This window comes from Phyllobates terribilis, unplaced genomic scaffold (assembly GCF_046119375.1).
Source record: "Phyllobates terribilis strain yellow unplaced genomic scaffold, ASM4611937v1 Scaffold_4__5_contigs__length_816908805, whole genome shotgun sequence".
In the NCBI taxonomy this organism is placed as follows: Eukaryota; Metazoa; Chordata; class Amphibia; order Anura; family Dendrobatidae; genus Phyllobates; species Phyllobates terribilis.
The window spans coordinates 530,908,013-530,926,296 of record NW_027362764.1 but is presented as its reverse complement, the minus strand read 5'-3'; the positions used below and the strand labels follow the sequence as shown (position 1 = coordinate 530,926,296).

Genomic DNA, 18,284 nt, shown 5'->3' with positions numbered 1-18,284 from the left:
GGAGTAATGATTTGGCCTGTAATTATGGGGAGAGAGATTGTCGGCCTTTTAGGATCCCTGAAGGGGTAAAGATGAACTCCATAATGTATGTGGAGTTTCTCAAACAGCACTTCCTGCCATGGTTCAAGAAGAAGAACCGTGCATTCCGCAGCAAGATCATTTTCATGCATGATAATGCCCCGTCTCATGCTGCACATAACACATCTGCATCTCTGGCTGCTGTGGGCATAAAAGGGGACAAACTTATGGTGTGGCCCCCATGCTCCCCTGACCTCAACCCCATTGAGAACCTCTGGAGCATCATCAAAAGGAGTGTCTATGATGGCGGGAGGCAGTTCACATCTAAGCAACAGCTCTGGGAGGGTATTCTGTCCTCATGCAAAACAATTGAAGCAGAAACCATCCAAAACCTGACAAATTCAATGAATGAGAGCGTTCAGAAGCTCCTTTCGAACAAGGGGTCCTATGTGCAAATGTAACATCACCTAGAATAAAGTTTTGAGTTGAAAACTGATGGATTTCAGTTTGTAATAACCTGCAAATGCTTATAATTTCAAAAATGACCATTTTTTTGTTCTTTATTAAAATGAAAAGGTTGAAAACTCTGCTGTGCATAATAATTTGGAACATGCATTTTGAGTGCAGTTTGAGTGTTTTATTTTTTTAAAAATATACTGTTATCATAGGCAGTTTGTACAAAAACCTTTCAATTGTACTCTAATAGTTATTTGACTGGAAAATTACAATGACTGTAATTCATATAGGTAATTTGGGAAAATCTGAGAAAATATTATTTGCATAATTGTTGACCAAGCCTGCCAATATCATCAGATACAAAGTTTCTGTAATGTCTATGGGGGCCTTAACAGTAAATTGTTTCTTGTGGGGAGTGTGACAAGGTGGTGGATGGATAATAAATTTGCCTTTGTCCATGTTGAGTTTAAGAAAGTGAGTGGATAAAGCCGATAGACAATCTGCAATTCTGGACAGCAGAGAGTCAGAGAGGTAAATTTGAGTGTCATGCTTACTTGAGTTTAGTACAAATTCTGCTTGTTATTGCCAATGACTTGCCAAAACTTGGTTAAAAATGAATATAATTTCCACCATCACGTACTGTCGTGGAAAAAGTTTGAACACAAATTTTGTTTTTTACAAAGTTTTGCTGCTACAGTGTTTTAGATCTTTTAGGCAGATGTTTATATGGTTACTGACGTAGCTACTGTATAAGTATTTACACTTTTATTGACTTTATAACCTTGATGTATTGGGGTATGCGCATACTGTCAGGAGCCGCCTGCGGCCCCGACACTGCGGAATAGTCGCACGGCTTCCGCTCATTATGCAAATGAGCCGCGCCATTTTTTTTTTTTTTCACATGCGGACTTTCCCCATAGATCTTAGTCTATGGGGAAAGTCCACATGCGAACCCGCAAGAGAAATTGACATGCTGCAGGTCTGAAAGACTCACCGCATGTCATGTTCCACGGGTGAGCCACAGATGCCCAGAGATGCATAGTGGACATGGGATTTCTAGAAATCCCATCCACTATGCTGTAACATCTGGCTGCTGCGCTTTTGACGCTGCATAACACGCAGCTTCAAACTCGCAGGGGCTCCTGACTGTGTGCACATACCCTAAAAGACACAATATTTACAGTGTTGACTCTTTTATTTTTCAAGACTTCTGCATTAACACTGTCATGCTGGATTGACATCTGTTTTCCCAAATCCTGACTGATGACAACCCATACTTTCCTAATCAGTGTATTCTGAAGTATAAACACCATTGAGGTACACAGAAAACCTTACCGTTGGAACCTAATAATTACGTTCTCTAGCTAACGGTCCTGGCACTTTGTAGACTTGGGCGCTCTGAAGCCTTATTCACAGCAATTAAACCTCTTTCTTTTTCGTCTCATTGGGGCACACAGAACCATTGGGATAGTCTGTCTTGGAGGCTGACACTATTATTGCATTTAAATAAAATTGGCTCCTCTCCAGCAGACGATACCTCGCCTGCTGGAGTCTAGTTTCCTTTAGTGTTAGTTGGAGGCAAGGTCTGCCTCAGACCTGTCTTAGGTTAGGCGCTAACCATTTTTGCTTTGCGTTTTTTAGATGGATGTCTCTGGGTAACAGAATGTAATTGTGCACTCTGTTTCCCTTACACTAGCGATGAACAGTACAGGCTGTAATTGATCAGTCCGTATCCTCTTGGTGTGGCTGGACCAATGTACCTTGATACTGTCAGTAGTCAGGTAATGGGGTGGAGGTCTGTAAGCCAGCTAGCTCTTGCCCGCCACCACACATAGCGCGCTTGTGCATGGAGCAGAAGTTAAAGGGATTCGAATCTTCAGGACAGGTAATTTTAACCCTGTTATGAGCCGTTCCTCACTCCATCCCCCCAATTCCTTTCGTTGAGGTGGTAGTTACCAGTGTATGGCTCCGAGAGAAGGGAACGGTCCTTATGCAGGTGCCAGGTGCTGCTGCTGGCTATTCTACTAGCCCATCTGAGCTCCCTTTTAGCCGTAGCTGGTCAGGGTTACATAGGTCAGTGGGCTGGAGTGGGACCGTGCCGCGCGGCTACAAGTGTATCTGTGGGCGTCTCTCTCTCTGCGGGCCAGGTGGTAGCAGGCCGTAATCGGTTGCTGCAGGTCCGGTTCCAGCAGGCAGACCTTAAGAGCATGTGGTCATTGAAGCGCTTGACCAATTGGCTAGAAACATTCAGCCAGTCAATCTGGAGGGATGTTTCCAGCCAGTCGGCGGCTGTCTTACTCCCAGCCTATCAGCGAGGCCGATCTTTCAGATAAACAGGAGCAATGTCTTGGCACGCCTAGTTCCCGCCTCTCTGGCTCTGCCCCTTATGGCGCGGTACTTTTTAAGTGGTGTGGGGCACCGTAGCACTTTGGCGTCTTCCTCTTTGTGGGATATCAAGCTCACAGGGGGAACACTGGGGGCTGATACTAAGCACTCTTAACAGTTTTATGCTACTGTTTAGTGGACTTTTCTACTTTTCTTTCTGCTTAGAGTCTAGAGAGGACCATGCACGCCCATTAGTGTAGCCTGCACTTGTCACTTTCTATGCGTTTGTAACTTGTAATAGTAAGTTTTACACCGGTCAGTCTGTGGTCTATTATACTGCCTGTACCCCTCTTGCTTCCTCGCTGGTAGCTGAACAGGGGCATCTATGACATCTGAGGAAAATATGGCCCCTCCTGTCTGGGCTCGTGATTTAGCTCTGTCTGTAGCCGAACTAATCAGGGTGTCCAGGATGCTTGTTACAGTTGTCGAACAATTGCCGGTGACTACTACCACCCCAGGAGCTCAGATCGCCGCTGCTAGTGAGTTGGATCCTCCAGCCACCCCTCACCAATATGGCTGGTCGCAAAGACGGTGCTTTTCTCCTTTTCAAGGGATTTCTTCTCCTCAACTCTCAGAATATAGTTCTAGTTTGGAGTTCGTTCTAGGTCTATATCAGGTGGGAAAGCTGAGGGAGATGGTGGACAGTGTGGTGTCGTCTGTTAATGCCTCTCTCGGAGTTACAGCTACGTTGTCTTCTCTCGTTACGGAAAAAGTTTTTTAAGGACGGGTAAGCATGTGACTAGCTCCTTTTCTAACCATGAGGAATTTACGGAGGTTTTACAGAGAGCATGGGAACACTCAGACAAACTCGTAGTCGAATGGAGGTGTTATATCCCTTTCCAGCAGAGCTGGTAGCCTCTTGGTATATGCCAACGCTGGTAGAAACTCTGGTATCTTGCTTATCTAAGGTGACCACTCTACCTCTTGCAAAGGTTGCAGCACTTAAGGACCCCACGGATAGATGCATAGTTTGTGGCGAGGTCCGCTTTTGAAGCGCCAGGTTTTGCCCTTTGACCAGACTTCTCTGCCACTTGGGTCTTCAGGGCGGTGACGGCTTGGGCTAAGCATTTGCGTCAAAGTTTTTTGGTTGGTTCCCAGGATTTGAAATTAGCCGAGATCACCAATCAGATTGCGCAGGCAGGGAAGTATCTCTGTTCAACATCCTTAGATGCAGTGGAGTGCTCTGCCCAGGTGGCAAGTAATTGCGTGTCGATTTGCCGCATGCTGTGGCTCAAGGTATGGAGGACAGACCTTGCTTCAAAAAGATCGCTGACAGGACTACCATTCCAGGGGTCTCACTTATTTGGAACTAGGCTAGATAAGATCATATCGGAAACTACAGACTGTAGAAGCACCCTGCTTCTTCAGTCCAGGGCCAGCTGTCTTTTTTGGAAGCGTGGGGCCTCGCAGGGCCATCCCTTTCATGAGTTTCCAGAACTGAAGTTCTCCCAGGAGCCCAGGAGAGCTACTTTTTAGACCAACACCCTCTGGACACCCTTCTGGGTCAGGGCCTAGGCCCTACGGGTCCATAGGCAGCAGGATGGTCAATGCTTGATGGGTGGCCCCCACTAGGAGATTATTCACAGGTGGGTGTCTCCCTCCTCCTTTTTCAGGAGGCATGGCTTGTGGCAATTCAGTTTTTGGGTCAGGGATGTCACCTCTTCAGGTTACAGAACAGAGTTCACCACTCTAGCTCAGGATTGTTTTTTTTGCTCTCGCCCTCCCAAGTCCCCCAGCATGAGAGCCATTTTCGACCAGATGATAGTTTCCCTGGTTCAGGCTGGGGTGATTGTAGGTGTTCCCATTTCAGAGCTCTTCAGGTGGTTTTATTCAAACCTATTCATCATCCCCAAAAAGGATGGCTCTGTGCGGCCTATTTCATATTTAAGGCACCTGAAATAATGGGTTTGACTTCGTAGCTTCAAGATGGTGTTGCTCCGGTCAGTGATTGCATCCATGGAAGCCTGTGAATTTCGTTCTTTGATAAATAGTCAGGATGCTTATCTGCATCTGCCAGCCCAACAGCAATTTCTTCGTTTTGCGATCAATCTAGATCACTATCAGTTTAGGGCTATCCCATTCGGACTGGCCACAGCGCCCAGCGTATTCACAAAGATCCTGGCCCCGGTTATGGCGCTGCTAGAATCCTGGTGGGGTCATTGTTTTCCCCTAGCTAGACAATATTCTTGTGAAAGTGCTAATTGTTCTACAGACTCTGGAGTGATACGGTTGGATTGTCAACAGAGCAAAGTCTATTTTGGTTCCGACACAGTGGCTATGGTTTTTGGTGATTGACACCGTTCAGACATCAGTATTTCTTCCAGAGGAGAAGAGATTATCTCTTCAGTCTTCCTTCAGAATTTTAAAGTGTACAGGCAGGCATTCCCTTTGATTTTGCATGAAGGTCCTAGGAAAAATGGTGGCAACGTTAGAGGCTGTGCCATTTGCTCAATTTTGGTCACTCTTTCAGAACACGCTTCTAGCCCCTTGGAACAGGTCAATACAGTCCCTGAATTGGCCTATTCGTCCCCCCCTTCACTGTCACCAGTCTATCAGGTGGTGGTTAACGTCACCCCTGTTCATTCAGGGTCGCTCTTTTCATCCCATTCAGTGGCAGGTGCTCACCACAGATGCTAACCTTTCCGGCTGGGGAGCAATCTTCCGTCACTTAACAATCAGGCAATGCTACTGCTGTGGCCTATATCAATTGCCAAGGGGGCACACAAAGCCAATCTGCCATGGAGTGTACACAGGACAAGGTTCCTCTAATCTCTGCAGTTCATATACCAGGGGTAGACAACTGGGAGGCAGACTTTTTAAGTCACCAGCAGCTACCCGCAGTAGAGTGTGCTCTTTACCTGGAGATATTCAGACAAATTTGTCATTCTCATTGCTCCACACTGGCCTCGGAGGCCTGGTATTCGGATGTTAGGAATCTTCTGGTGAATACTAGGGTTGAGCGAGTATGTTCTGTCTGAGTATGCTCAGGCCGAGCTCCGAGTATTTATAGCTGCTCGGTGATGAGGTTAAATCGCTCCCGTGTGCATGATTTTCAACTGTTTGACAGCTTTATTACATGGGAGGAATGTGTAAGAAATAGACATTCCTCACATGTAATAAAACTGTCAAACAGTCGCAAATCATGCACACGGGAGCGATTTAACCTTATCACCGAGCAGCTATAAATACTCGGAGCTCGGCCCGAGCATACTCTGCGAAAGGGTTAATAGAACATACTCGCTCAACACTAGTGAATACCCCATGGGCTCTTCCGTTTCACCTCGACCTTCTGTCCCAGGGTCCGTTCTTCCATTTGATTTTAAGGGGCGCTCAATTTAACGGTGTGGCTGTTCATGCTGCGATTTTGAGGGCAGCAGGTCTGTCTGAATCAGTCATTCAGGCTATGATTAGAGACTAGAAGAAATCTTCATTGCGTGTCTACCATCGCACTTGGAGGGCTTATTTTTGTTGGTGTGAGTCTACCAATGCTTCTACAATGTCTTTTTCTTTGCCAGCGTTGCTTTCCTTCTTACAGTCTGGATTAAAGGCAGGACTGGCGCTTAACTTCCTCAAGGGTCAGGTGTCCACCCTGGCTATTCTTTTTCAGAGGGATTTGGCATCTAAACCTCAGGTTAGGACTTTTTTCTGGGGGGTGGTGGTGCATGTTAGGCCACCCTATTGGACTCCCTTGGATCATTGGGATCTGAATCTTTTTTTGGAAGCTCTTCGGCCTCAGCGTTTTAAGCCTATTAGAGAGACCTCTACACTTTTCTTTTTATAAGTTTGCTTTCCTTATAGCCATCACTTCTATTAGGAGGGTCTCTGAACTTTGCAGCTCTGTCTTGTCACGCTCCTTACCTTATTCTTCGTCAGGGTAAGATATTGTTGAGGCCCGTTCAATCTTTTCTCCCAAATGTGGTCTCGAGTTTTTACCTTCCTTTTGTCCCGCACCATCTCATCCTATTGAGAAGGCTCTGCACAGGTTGGACGTTGTTAGAGCTGTAAGGTACTATTTATTGACCGCTGCCTCATTCAGGCATTCTGATTCCTTGTTTATTATACCAGAGGGCCCTCGTAGAGGTCAGACTGCTTCTAAAGCAACCATTGCCCGCTGGATCAAGACTGCTGTTATACCGGCCTATACAGCTAAGGCCAGGGTGGCCCCATTTGGGATTGGGGCGGATTCTACGCGAGCTGTGGGAGCTTCCTGGGTGGTTCGTCATCAGGCATTAGTTTTGCAGTTCTGTAAAGCAGCTATTTGGGCATCCGTGCATACATTTTCTAAATTTTACAGGGCTCACACTTTTGCCTCGACAGATGCAAGCCTTGGTAGGAAGATACTGCAGGGGCAGTAGCCCAGACTTCCGCTTGAGTTATGACGGATGACTAGGTGGTAACAGTATATTTAATTCTTTCCCACCCTATGGACAGCTTTAGGACATCCCATGGTTCTGTGTCCCCCAATGAGAAGAACGAGAAAAGTAGATTTTTTAGTACTCACCGCAAAATCTGTTTCATTGAGGGACACAGCTCCCTCCCTTGCTTGCACGGTTGGGCGTGCAGTTTTGTTTCTTCTTGCCTTAATTTTTTTCTCTTCCTACTGCTTTCTCACAAAACTGAGGAAGCCCAACTGCAGCAGGCAAGGTGTAGTCTGTTGGGGAGGAGCCAGTTTTATTTAAATACAATAATAGTGTCAGCCTCCAGGTAGCAGCAGACTATCCTCATGGTTCTGTGTCCCCCAATGAAGACTACAAGAAACAGATTTTACAGTGTGTACCAAAAATTTATATTTTTGAATTTTTTGATGATCTGATCAATGGTTGATTTAGAGAGAATCTTACAAGCAGTAATGTCCTTGTCTACAAAACCCTTTTGCTGCAAAGCAATGATGACTACACGTTTCCTTGGTGATAACCATGGTTAACAGAAGACAATTTTTTCAAGAACCAAGCCACGTTTTAAAGCAACCAGTTTGTCTTTTAAAGCCGATCAGTATGACCTAATGATATCAGCTGCCTTGTCCTTGTTAACACTTTTTTCTGAGCTAACGAGAAGATCACTGAAATTATGTAAGCAGGTCATTTTGTGGCACAGGGGAAATGGAGTTTTTGCAGATTAAGCTAATTTTTATGGCAATGAATGACATATTTTTTTTGCAATTCATTTGATTACACTTTATAACAGTTGAGAGTTACTACAAATTGTCACTATAAAAACAGAAGTGGCAAACTTTGTGAAAACAAAAATTTGTCAGTCCCAAAACTTATAGATTGATATAGATAGTCTTTTCTTTTTCTATTAGGTATGAAGTTGCACATCAGCTCCAGCAGCATCAACCAGCAGCTCCAGAGGAAACCCCCGTAGACCAAATCCATGTATCAAATCAAATACAGGTAGAAATAGATGGGAACGGTCTTCATCAACCAAACAATGTAACGGTCCAGCAAGAAACCATTTTACAGCTAAGTCCACAGCCAGATATGGGTGCCGTCTCCCCTGCAATGGAGCAGACACTTGCTGACCAGCCCTTGGAAACTGATGAAGGTAACCCTGCAGAAGAAGCATAGATTTTCTGGTAGTTTAATAATGTACCACTGCTTTAAGATACTAAGAATTGCAAATTGCATAAACAGCCATTATCAAAGCAATCCCCATAGGAACCCTGAGTTCATCTTAGTGTCAGAAGACGAATGACTATTTTATGGTAAAATATGTAAAACTTCCCCTACCTTCATGTGCTTTGCATTGTTACTGTCATGTAGGAATCTTTTTCTAATAGTTACACTTTTCCTTCTTGGGTACATTTTCTGTATTACGGTTATTACTTTCCTCAGTCACTTACACAGACACAAAGTGAATTAACTGCTTTGGAAAAAGTAATATTTGGTGCAAGCTTTATATCTATCAACTTTATGCACCATTTTTTGCAACATAATGAACTGTACTGGGAAATCTGTCACACTCTGCTATATTCTAGAGTTTCACATTGGCACTACATCTTACACAACGTTACCCATTCTGTTTAATGAATGATCAGTACTAAAGGGAACCTGTCTGGTGATTCATGCTGCTCGAATCACAAGCAGCATTAATCAGAGACTGGCTCCATCGTTACTAATATAAAAATTTCATCCTGAAACGCTGCAGCATTTCCGAGAAAACATGGCTTAAGTAAGGAGCTGGGAATGAAGTGACAAAAGCTAGTCATGGGGGGCTCAACCACTTCTTTCTGCCGACTGTGCTTCACTGATATAGGTCTCTCCCGAGTCGGGCAGGGAGAAGCCCTATGACTATTCCCCTTAGTAATGTTGTTTCTCAGCTCCCTGTTCGAAGCATGTTTTCTATGAGTGGCTGTAGTGTTTTAGGTAGGCACATAAATATTTATAGTAACGGAGCCTGTGTCTGATGCTGACTGTGGTTCGGGTAGCATGAATCGCCAGACAGGTTCTCTTTTAACAGTCTCAATTGCAAATGGGAGAATACCATGTTTCTCTGAAACCAAGACAGAGTCTTCTATTATTATTTGCTCCGAAAGATTGGTTAGGGCTTATTTTCAGGGGAAATCTTTTTTTTTTTTTTTTTTTTTTTTCCCCCATGAACAATCCACATTTATTCTTGAACAACAAATCAGTATTTATTCAAATATAATCATGTCATCACATTCTGGAACATCAGCATAACTCTCCAAACCCTCAATTCCATCATGAATTTCTTGAGATCTTATTTAATGTACAACAATCTACTCTTTACACAGGCTGATGAAGAACAATGGGGTTAGAACGATCGCTAATAGATCATTTTGTTCCAATACATATCAGGTTATCGGCACCACATCTCCTGTTTATACCGGGGTATGTGCTGCCGAGAAAAATGACTCTGATTCATTAAGACTGGTGTTGTTCAGGCCAGTCTTGATGATCGACCGCTGGAGTAAGATGCGTCTAATTCATTAAAAGGCTCAGACCACTTAATAGATTAGGAATCTCATAAGTGCCGTGTGCCTCTGGCAGAAATGTACATACACATGTACAGTGGGTACGGAAAGTATTCAGACCCCTTTAATTTTTTCACTCTTTGTTTCATTGCAGCCATTTGGTAAATTCTAAAAAGTTCATTTATGTAGAAATTTTAGCAAATGTATTAAAAAGGAAAAACTGAAATATCACATGCCCATAAGTATTCAGACCCTTTGCTCAGACACTCATATTTAAGTTACATGCTGTCCATTTCCTTGTGATGCTCCTTGAGATGGTTCTACTCCTTCATTGGAGTTCAGCTGTGTTTAATTAAACTGATAGGACTTGATTTGGAAAGGCACACACCTGTCTATATAAGACCTCACAGCTCACAGTGCATGTCAGACCAAATTAGAATCATGAGCTCAAAAGGAACTGCCCAAGGAGCTCAGAGACTGAATTGTGGCAAGGCACAGATCTGGTTAAGGTTACCAAAGAATTTCTGCATTACTCAAGGTTCCTAAGAGCACAGTGCCCTCCATAATCCTTAAATGGAAGAAGTGTGGGATCACCAGAACTGTTCCTAGACCTGGCCGTCCAGTCAAACTGAGCAATCTTGGGAGAAGAGCCATGGTGAGAGAGGTAAAGAAGAACCCCAAGATCACTGTGGCTGAGCTCCAGAGATTCAGTAGGGAGATGGGAGAAAGTTCCACAAAGTCAACTATCACTGCAGCCCTCCCCCAGTCAGGCCTTTATGGCAGTGGCCCAACGGAAGCCTCTCCTCAGTGCACGACATATGAAAGCCCACATAGTTTGCTCAAAAAACACATGAAGGACTCCCAGACTATGAGAAATATGATTCTCTGGTCTGATGAGACGAAGATAGGACTTTTTGGTGATAATTCTAAGCGGTATGTAGGGAGAAAACCAGGCACTGCTCATCACCTGCCCAAAACAATGCCAACAATGAAATATGGTGGTGGCAGCATCATGCTATGGGGGTGTTTTTCAGCTGCAGGGACAGGACGACTGGTTTCAATTGAAGGAAACATGAATGCGGCCAAATACACCTTCCAACAAGACAATGACCCTAAGCACACAGCTAAAATAACAAAGGTGTGGCTTCAGAACAACTCTGTGACCATTCTTGACTGGCCCAGCCAGAGCCCTGACCTGAACCCAATTGAGCATCTCTGGAGAGACCTGAAAATGGCTGTCCCCCAATGTTCACCATCCAACCTGACGGAACTGGAGAGGATCTGCAAGGAAGAATGGCAGAGGATCCCCAAATCCCGGTGTGAAAAACTTGTTGCATCATTCCCAAGAAGACTCATGGCTGTACTAGCTCAAAAGGGTGTGTCTACTCAATACTGAGCAAAGGGTCTGAATACTTATGACCATGTGATATTTCAGTTTTTCTTTTTTAATAAATTTGCAAAAATTTCTACATTTCTGTTTTTTTTCAGTCAAGATGGGGTGCAGAGTGTACTTTAATGAGGAAAAAATGAACTTTTTAGAATTTACCAAATGGCTGCATTGAAACAAAGAGTGAAAAATTTAGAGGGGTCTGAATACTTTCCGTACCCACTGTATATTGCCAGACTGCACATACATAGACGTGTGCATATACAGTGGATTGTGAAAGTATTCACCCCCCTTGGCTTTTTTCATGTTTTCCTACCTCACAACCTGGACTCTTACTGTTTTTCTTGAGGGTTTGCATCAGTTTATATAAAGAACATACCTACAACTGTGAACATTTTGTTTTCTTTTTATTGTGAAACAAACAACAAATAGGACAAAATAACTGAAAACTTCAGTGTGCATAACTATTCACCCCCTTAAAGTCAGTACTTTGTAGAGCCTCCTTTTGGGGCAATTACAGCTGCAATTCTCATTGGATAAGTCTCTGAGCTTTCAACATCTTGCCACTGGGATTTTTGCCCATTCCACAAGGCAAAACTGCTCCAGCTCCTTCAAGTTAGATGGTTTCCTCTGGTGAACAGCAATCTTCAAGTCTGACCACAGATTCTCAATTGAATTAAGGTCTGGTCTTTGACTAGGCCTCTCCAAAACATTTACACGTTTCCCCTTTAACCACTCGAGTATTGCTTTAGCAGTTTGCTTTGGGTCATTGTCTTGTTGGATGGTGAATCTCCGTTGTCACATTCTCAAATCACTGACAGGCTGAAACAGGTTTTACTCTAGAATATCCCTGTATTTCCTATTTCACCATCCATCTTCCCCTTGACTCAGACAATTTTCCATGTCCTTGCTTGCGAAAAGCATCCCCACAGCTGCCACCATCATGTTTCACTGTGGGGATCGTGTTCTTCGGATGATGAGCTGTGTTGGTTTGGCGCAAGAAATAGCGTTTAGCTTGGTGGACAAAAATTTAAATTTTGGTCTCATCTGACCACAGCACCTTCCTCCATATATTGGGGGAGTCTTCCACATGTCTTTTGACAAACTCAAAATAAGCCTTACACTTTTTGTGTGTAAGTAAAGGGGCTTTTTTCTGCCTACTCTTCCATGACGGCCACCTTTATGGAGTATACGGCTTATTGTGGTCGTCTAGACAGGTACTCCAGTCTCTGCTTGGGAACTGTGCAGTTCCTTCAGGGTTACCTTTGGTCTCTGTGCTGCCTCTTTTGATGAATGCCCTCTTTGCCTGGGCTGAGAGTTTTGGTGGGCGGCCCTCTCCTTCAGGTTTGTTGTGGTACCCTGTTTTTTCCATTTGATGATAATGAATTTGATGGTGCTCGAGAGGATCATCAGAGATTGAGATATTTTTTTTATAACCCAACCCTGACTTGTACTTCTCAAGAACTTTGTCCCTGACTTATTTGGAGATCTCCTTGGTCTTCATGGTGTTGTTTACTTAGTGGTGCCTCTTGCTTAACGGTGTTACAGCCTCTGTGGCCTTTCAGAAAAGGTGTGTATATTCTGACAGACCACGTGACACTTAGATTGCACACAGGTGGACTTCCTTTCACTAAGCATGTGACTTATGAAGGTAAGTGCTTTCACCTGAAATTTTTAGGGGCTTCATAGCAAAAGGGGTGAAAACATATGCACATGCCAATTTTTCGTTATTTGATCCGATAAACTTAATTTATGCCTATACTTTTCTCACTTCACCAACTTAGACTATTTAGTACTGATGCATTACACACAAATCGGATTACAAAAATATTTAAACACAGGTTGTAATGTAACAAAATAGGTAAAAAGCCAAAAGGGTGAATACTTTTGCAAGCCACAGTGTGTGTGTGTATATAGTATATATGTATATATACACTCACTCACTGTCTTCTTTTCATCTCTAGAGTCCTGCAATTAAGAGACTTTTGATGACCTCATGGTCACGACTGTGATGTCAATAAAGGTCCTTAAGCAGGGCAATCTTGGATTAGAAACGCTTGGGGCCCCTAAGAGAATGGGGGCCCTGAGAAATTGCCCAGTTTTCTCTCCCTTCCCCCTGATGCTGGCCCTGCATACCAGCCTGTCTCCTGTTCAGTTTCTCTAGACTCCTGCAGTCACAGACCTTTGGAGACCTCATGCTCTCCTAAGTCATCAAAGGTCCTTACACAGGTTGTGAAGTCATCAAAGGTCTTTACGCAGTCTTAATCTTGGAGTAGAAATGCTGGGGGCCCTGGGCGATTGCCCAGTTTGACTTCCCTAACAGCGGCCCTGTTGTTGTAACTAGGGCTTACATTTGGAGTATGGCTTATATTTCAAGCCTGCTCCAAAATCCTGTAAAATCATGCCAGGGCTTATCTTCAATGTAGTTCTTATTTTCAAGGAAACGCGGTAAATGCGTCGATGTCATTGCTCCTAAATTAGTTAATAATTGTATTTTGTATGTGATGACATTGCTTGAACACCCTTTCTTAAATTTATTTGAAGGTAAACACATTTGGGCTAGCGATAATGGTCTGTAAAAAAACAAATCCCTAATTGGTACTTAGTAGAGATGAGTGTCTGGTTTGGTTGATGTGTTGTCTTCCTTATGAAGGAAAGCATATTTTTTTCAACATTAGTGCAATAAAACCTTGGTTTACCATGACTTAACTGTACATTAGTCAGTGTGCCCATGTAAGGAGCAGGTAATTGAATTGTGCCCGCTTCATACTGGGCTAATACCAACTGTGGTGTTTTATAGCTGGCATATGTCTCAAACAGCAGCGACCAAGCTTGCTCTGATCACTGCTGTATAACCAGTGTAGGGTTTCTGCTCTCTGGTAGGCGCTTGGTTACACATTGGCACAGGGTTTTTATATCAAAACAGCATAAAGTTTATTGTACATAAACTTTACTGCTCCAAAACAACACAAACAGTCCTGTCCTCAGGCGCAATGAAACAAAATAAATGTAGCAGCCTCACCAGCTAAAGCAGCAGTATCAGATCAAGCGGCTTAAATGTGTTCATCAAACGCCACGCTGATGAGCTAACCCAGCTGCTATTAGGCCTGTAAGCCGCGAGCTGGATTATGGGAACAGCCTTTTCCACCCAGACTTTTTGTTGCTCCTAAATCCTGGACCCAAAATCGAGGTACAGATTTTACATTACCGAGGCCAACCACCTCAATGGCACATATCTGCCGTGCAGGACCTTACCTCCTGCTTTCTTGCACTAGTTAGATGCCAATGTCAGTTACTAATATTAGCATTTAAATGGTCTGGTTTCCACCCCTCCGCCTATCCCCTTCATCCCGCACCACCCACGACGCGATCACTGGTTGCCAAAGAGTTGCCATGGCAGCACACTGAAGGCTCACGTCACTGCCATATTGGTTTAGGAAAATGTCAATATTACTATTTACTGTAATAATCTTGTACAAGTGACCAGAACAAGAGACAAAAGGATCACTGCTTTAAGTTCCCTAGGGGGATTGAAAAAGTTTGCATGAATAATAAAACATAAAAGAAATAATTTTTATATGTGTGTAAGTAGATAGATATCTATACATATATCCATACACACACGCACACGCACTATATTTAAAAATTGTATTTATTTTTTTTTACTGTTTTTATAAATTATGTAAACACACAGCATGTGTTTAATTTGATCCCTTTTCTCAGTTAAAAAAATGGAAAAAATAAACATATTTGGTATCTATAAAAGTCTGATCTTTAAAATATTTCACCCGTACATTAAAGAAAAAGATCAAGACTCCAGAGTTGTACAGTTTTTGGTTGCTTCCCACAGAAAATACAATAAAATGCGATGAAAACATCATATGCACCCCAAAAGGGTATAAAAAAACTGCAGCTCGGCAGGCAAAAAAAGACCTTAAACAGCTCAATCAGTGGAAAAGTAAAACAAATTATGGGTGTCAAAAAAATGTTGATACAAACTAATTTTTCTCTTACAAAGTTCTGATTTGTTTTTAAGCAAAAAAACAACCATTTCTAAGCTTGGTATTGACATAATAGTACTGACTTGAAGGGTGAAAATGATGCAGTCTATAAATCCCCCAGATGGTGAATTGTAATTGTCACCAAGATATGTAAGAAGGAAGTGGAAATTTAATGTTTTCCTCTTCAACTTTTTTATACATTTTCAGATAGATTTGTTACCTCTCATCATTCTCTACAAGACAACATTGGCCATTATGAAGCTCCGGTTTTGCCGCCACAGCCATTTGACCAGCAGGCTCTTTCTCAAGGTATTGGAGTACAGTATTATTAAGAATTATTCAATTGCTCTGGATATAAGCATTTAATGTAGATTGTGATTTTCTCATGTCTGTTAGTAAAATGTACTTTCCTAGGTTTCACTGTGACTGATGGATTCAGCCAACCAACAGCGTTCTCAACTGTGCAGCAGCTGCAGGATTCCAGCACGCTAGAGTCTCAGGCTCTCTCCACGAGTTACCAGCAGCCAGCACTTCTGGAGGTGCCCACTACAGATGCCATTAACGTGGTCAGTCTACCAACTAGCTCATTGCTTATCACTTTAAGTTCTGCTAACTTATCTTATGTCACTAGAAATGATACCAGTTATCCCACTGTTTGTGCCCTAACCTCTGATGCTGTTAGTTTCTGTGACAGGAAGTAGCTGTCTGACAACACCCAAGGCCTTCCATGTTGGCTCCAGTGGTCTCGTGTATTTGTCACCTGGTCACCTATCCTGTCCTCACTCTTAATCAAATTAAAAACTTTCCTCATCCCCACAGGGCCGAGCATGGAAATTTGCTGTCATGGGTGTGTCAGAAGTGACAGTAATCCTGCAGTTGGTTTCAGGAGCTCTCTTCATTTGGCATTACAGACACCTTCTTAGAAGTTGTCTCTCTAGGACCCAGTAGCTACCTTGCTCTTGCTAATTAACACCCTGGACTGGGTGTATAAATACCTGCTGTTTGCTAGAGGGAGGTGCCGGCGATACTACGATGACCCCTTGTGAAGGCTTGGAGCTACTGCAGTACTTCATCCTCTCTGGTGATCAGAGGACTTGTGTTCATCTCTCTGAAGTTGACTAAATCTAAGCTATCTTCCCTTGTTTGTTTCCCCTTGTTGTCTTTAGTTGTCAGTGGGGATCGACTAGCACTTATCCCCTCCCTTCCCTAGCCAGGGCCAAACGCCAGGGAAAGACAGGGCGAGGTTCCTGTGTGGCGAATGGTGCGGAACCAATATAGGGATGTTAGGGGAGACAGGGTGATATAGGTCAGCCTAGGAGGTCTCCACTACCCCCATTCCCTAGATTCTGGGCCGCCTTTTCCCCCTGCCATTCATGTTGCACTTAGTCTTTTGTACACCTTGCTTGACATTTGCGGACCAGCCACATCCATAAATTGCAAATCTGAGTAGTTCCCGGTGCCCGTCTGCACAGCGGACTGGTGCACTGGTTGTCTACTATTTACATGCACTAGTTTGGCCTGTAAATCAGTACACACTTGTTCATGCTGTGATCTTTTTACCCTCGCAGACTTGAGGTGCATGTGGAAAATCACCCATATTGATAGGCTAACATTAATCCATGTGCAGTCCTTTGCGGACACATATGGAATGAAAATATGTTCCTGTAAACCCATATTATGCATGCTAAAAACTGATCAGGTGTCTAGGTACTAAATATTTCCACCAGGACTGTATCAGACAGACAAGAATCTTCACCTTGTATTTTCAAAGATCACATGTGCATTAGATGTATTCTTCTCATAGAAGTAAATAGAGTCTTAAAAAAAAAATAAGAAACCGATAAAGCATATGTATGTGGTATATGTAAGTCAAACATATTCTATTCTTATTACAGATCTGTATCAGGGAAATTTTGACCGTAGAAATAAAAATGTGGAAACAACATGTAGAACAAAATAGTAACACAATTCTTAAAGGGAATCTGTCATCGGGTTTTTGCCACCCCATCTGAGAGCAGTGTGATAAAGGGGCAGAGACCCATATTCCAGCAATATGTCACTTACTGGGCTGCTCGCTACAGTTTTGATAACATCAATGTATCTAGCAGCTCTCCGAATGTTGAGCTCTGTATAACCCCGATCAGATGACTGATTTGCAGCTTTCTGCCTATGCACAGTGTTCACAGAAAGCTGTCAATCAGTGGTAGGGGCTGGATAATATAGAGCTCATGCATATGAAGGACTATATGGCAGCAGGTTCCCTAGTCCTCTAGTGATAAATATCCTGCTGATAAAATAGCGATTTCATCAAAATTACAGCAAGCAGTCCAGTAAGTGATGAATCATTGAAATCATGGTCCCTGTCTCTATATAATCCTATTTTCAGATTAGATGGCAAAAACCTGGCAACAGATGCTCATTAAAAGGTTTGTACATTATTCACTTATTGATAGCCGATCTCTGGGGGTCCTAACAGCTGGTCCCATAGACAATGAATAATGGAGGTGTGAAGAATCCACGTCTGCTTCATTCAGATGGTCTCTGCTGACCCTGAGCTACATGCTGACAAGCTAATCCTTTTTTCTTTATGGTACAAGTACTGTATGTTACATTGTATAAAATCGTTGCTGTCATCTTAAAGTGCATTAACATTTCTCCCCATTGTGTTGCTGACATTGAGTCACCAGTATGCCTGTACTGCCTAATACTTGAAGGCATTTATTTTTCTCTTCTAAAACTTTTCAACAGAACTTCAGTTTTCCATTGTTTCCAGTGTTCTCGCTCTGCTTTGTTATGTAGATAGCAGTATTACTTCTTACATGAGGGCATTTGGTTTGTAGGCTTTAAATGTTTTGCTGGTCTTTCATACGGTGTACCCATTGGCACTCACCCCTATGGTACCTTACAAATGTAAGGATCAGACTTGAAAGCCATTCACTGAGTACAAGTACCTACTTGTCTCTTCTGGTTTTCAGACTGCCCGCTTAATTCAGGAGGACACACAGGAAGAAATTGAACTTCAGACTCAGCAAACTCAATTTCTGGAGTCTACAGAGGACCAGAGCAGACGTGCCTACAGGCCAGTAATATATAAAGATGTTGT

General features: G+C 43.1%; 1 protein-coding gene across 4 annotated transcripts in view; it reads left to right on the top strand.

The window, feature by feature from the left end:
* The window catches only part of ZNF236 (zinc finger protein 236), a 183,580-nt gene that overhangs the window by 72,672 nt on the left and 92,624 nt on the right, over nt 1–18,284 (top strand). For all 4 annotated transcript variants that reach the window (XM_073678924.1, XM_073678925.1, XM_073678923.1 and 1 more), the window contains exons 15-18: nt 8,162–8,403; nt 15,389–15,490; nt 15,596–15,747; nt 18,157–18,260. In XM_073678924.1, coding sequence (XP_073535025.1) covers nt 8,162–8,403; nt 15,389–15,490; nt 15,596–15,747; nt 18,157–18,260 — 600 coding nt within the window. The remainder of the gene's footprint in view (nt 1–8,161; nt 8,404–15,388; nt 15,491–15,595; nt 15,748–18,156; nt 18,261–18,284) is intronic.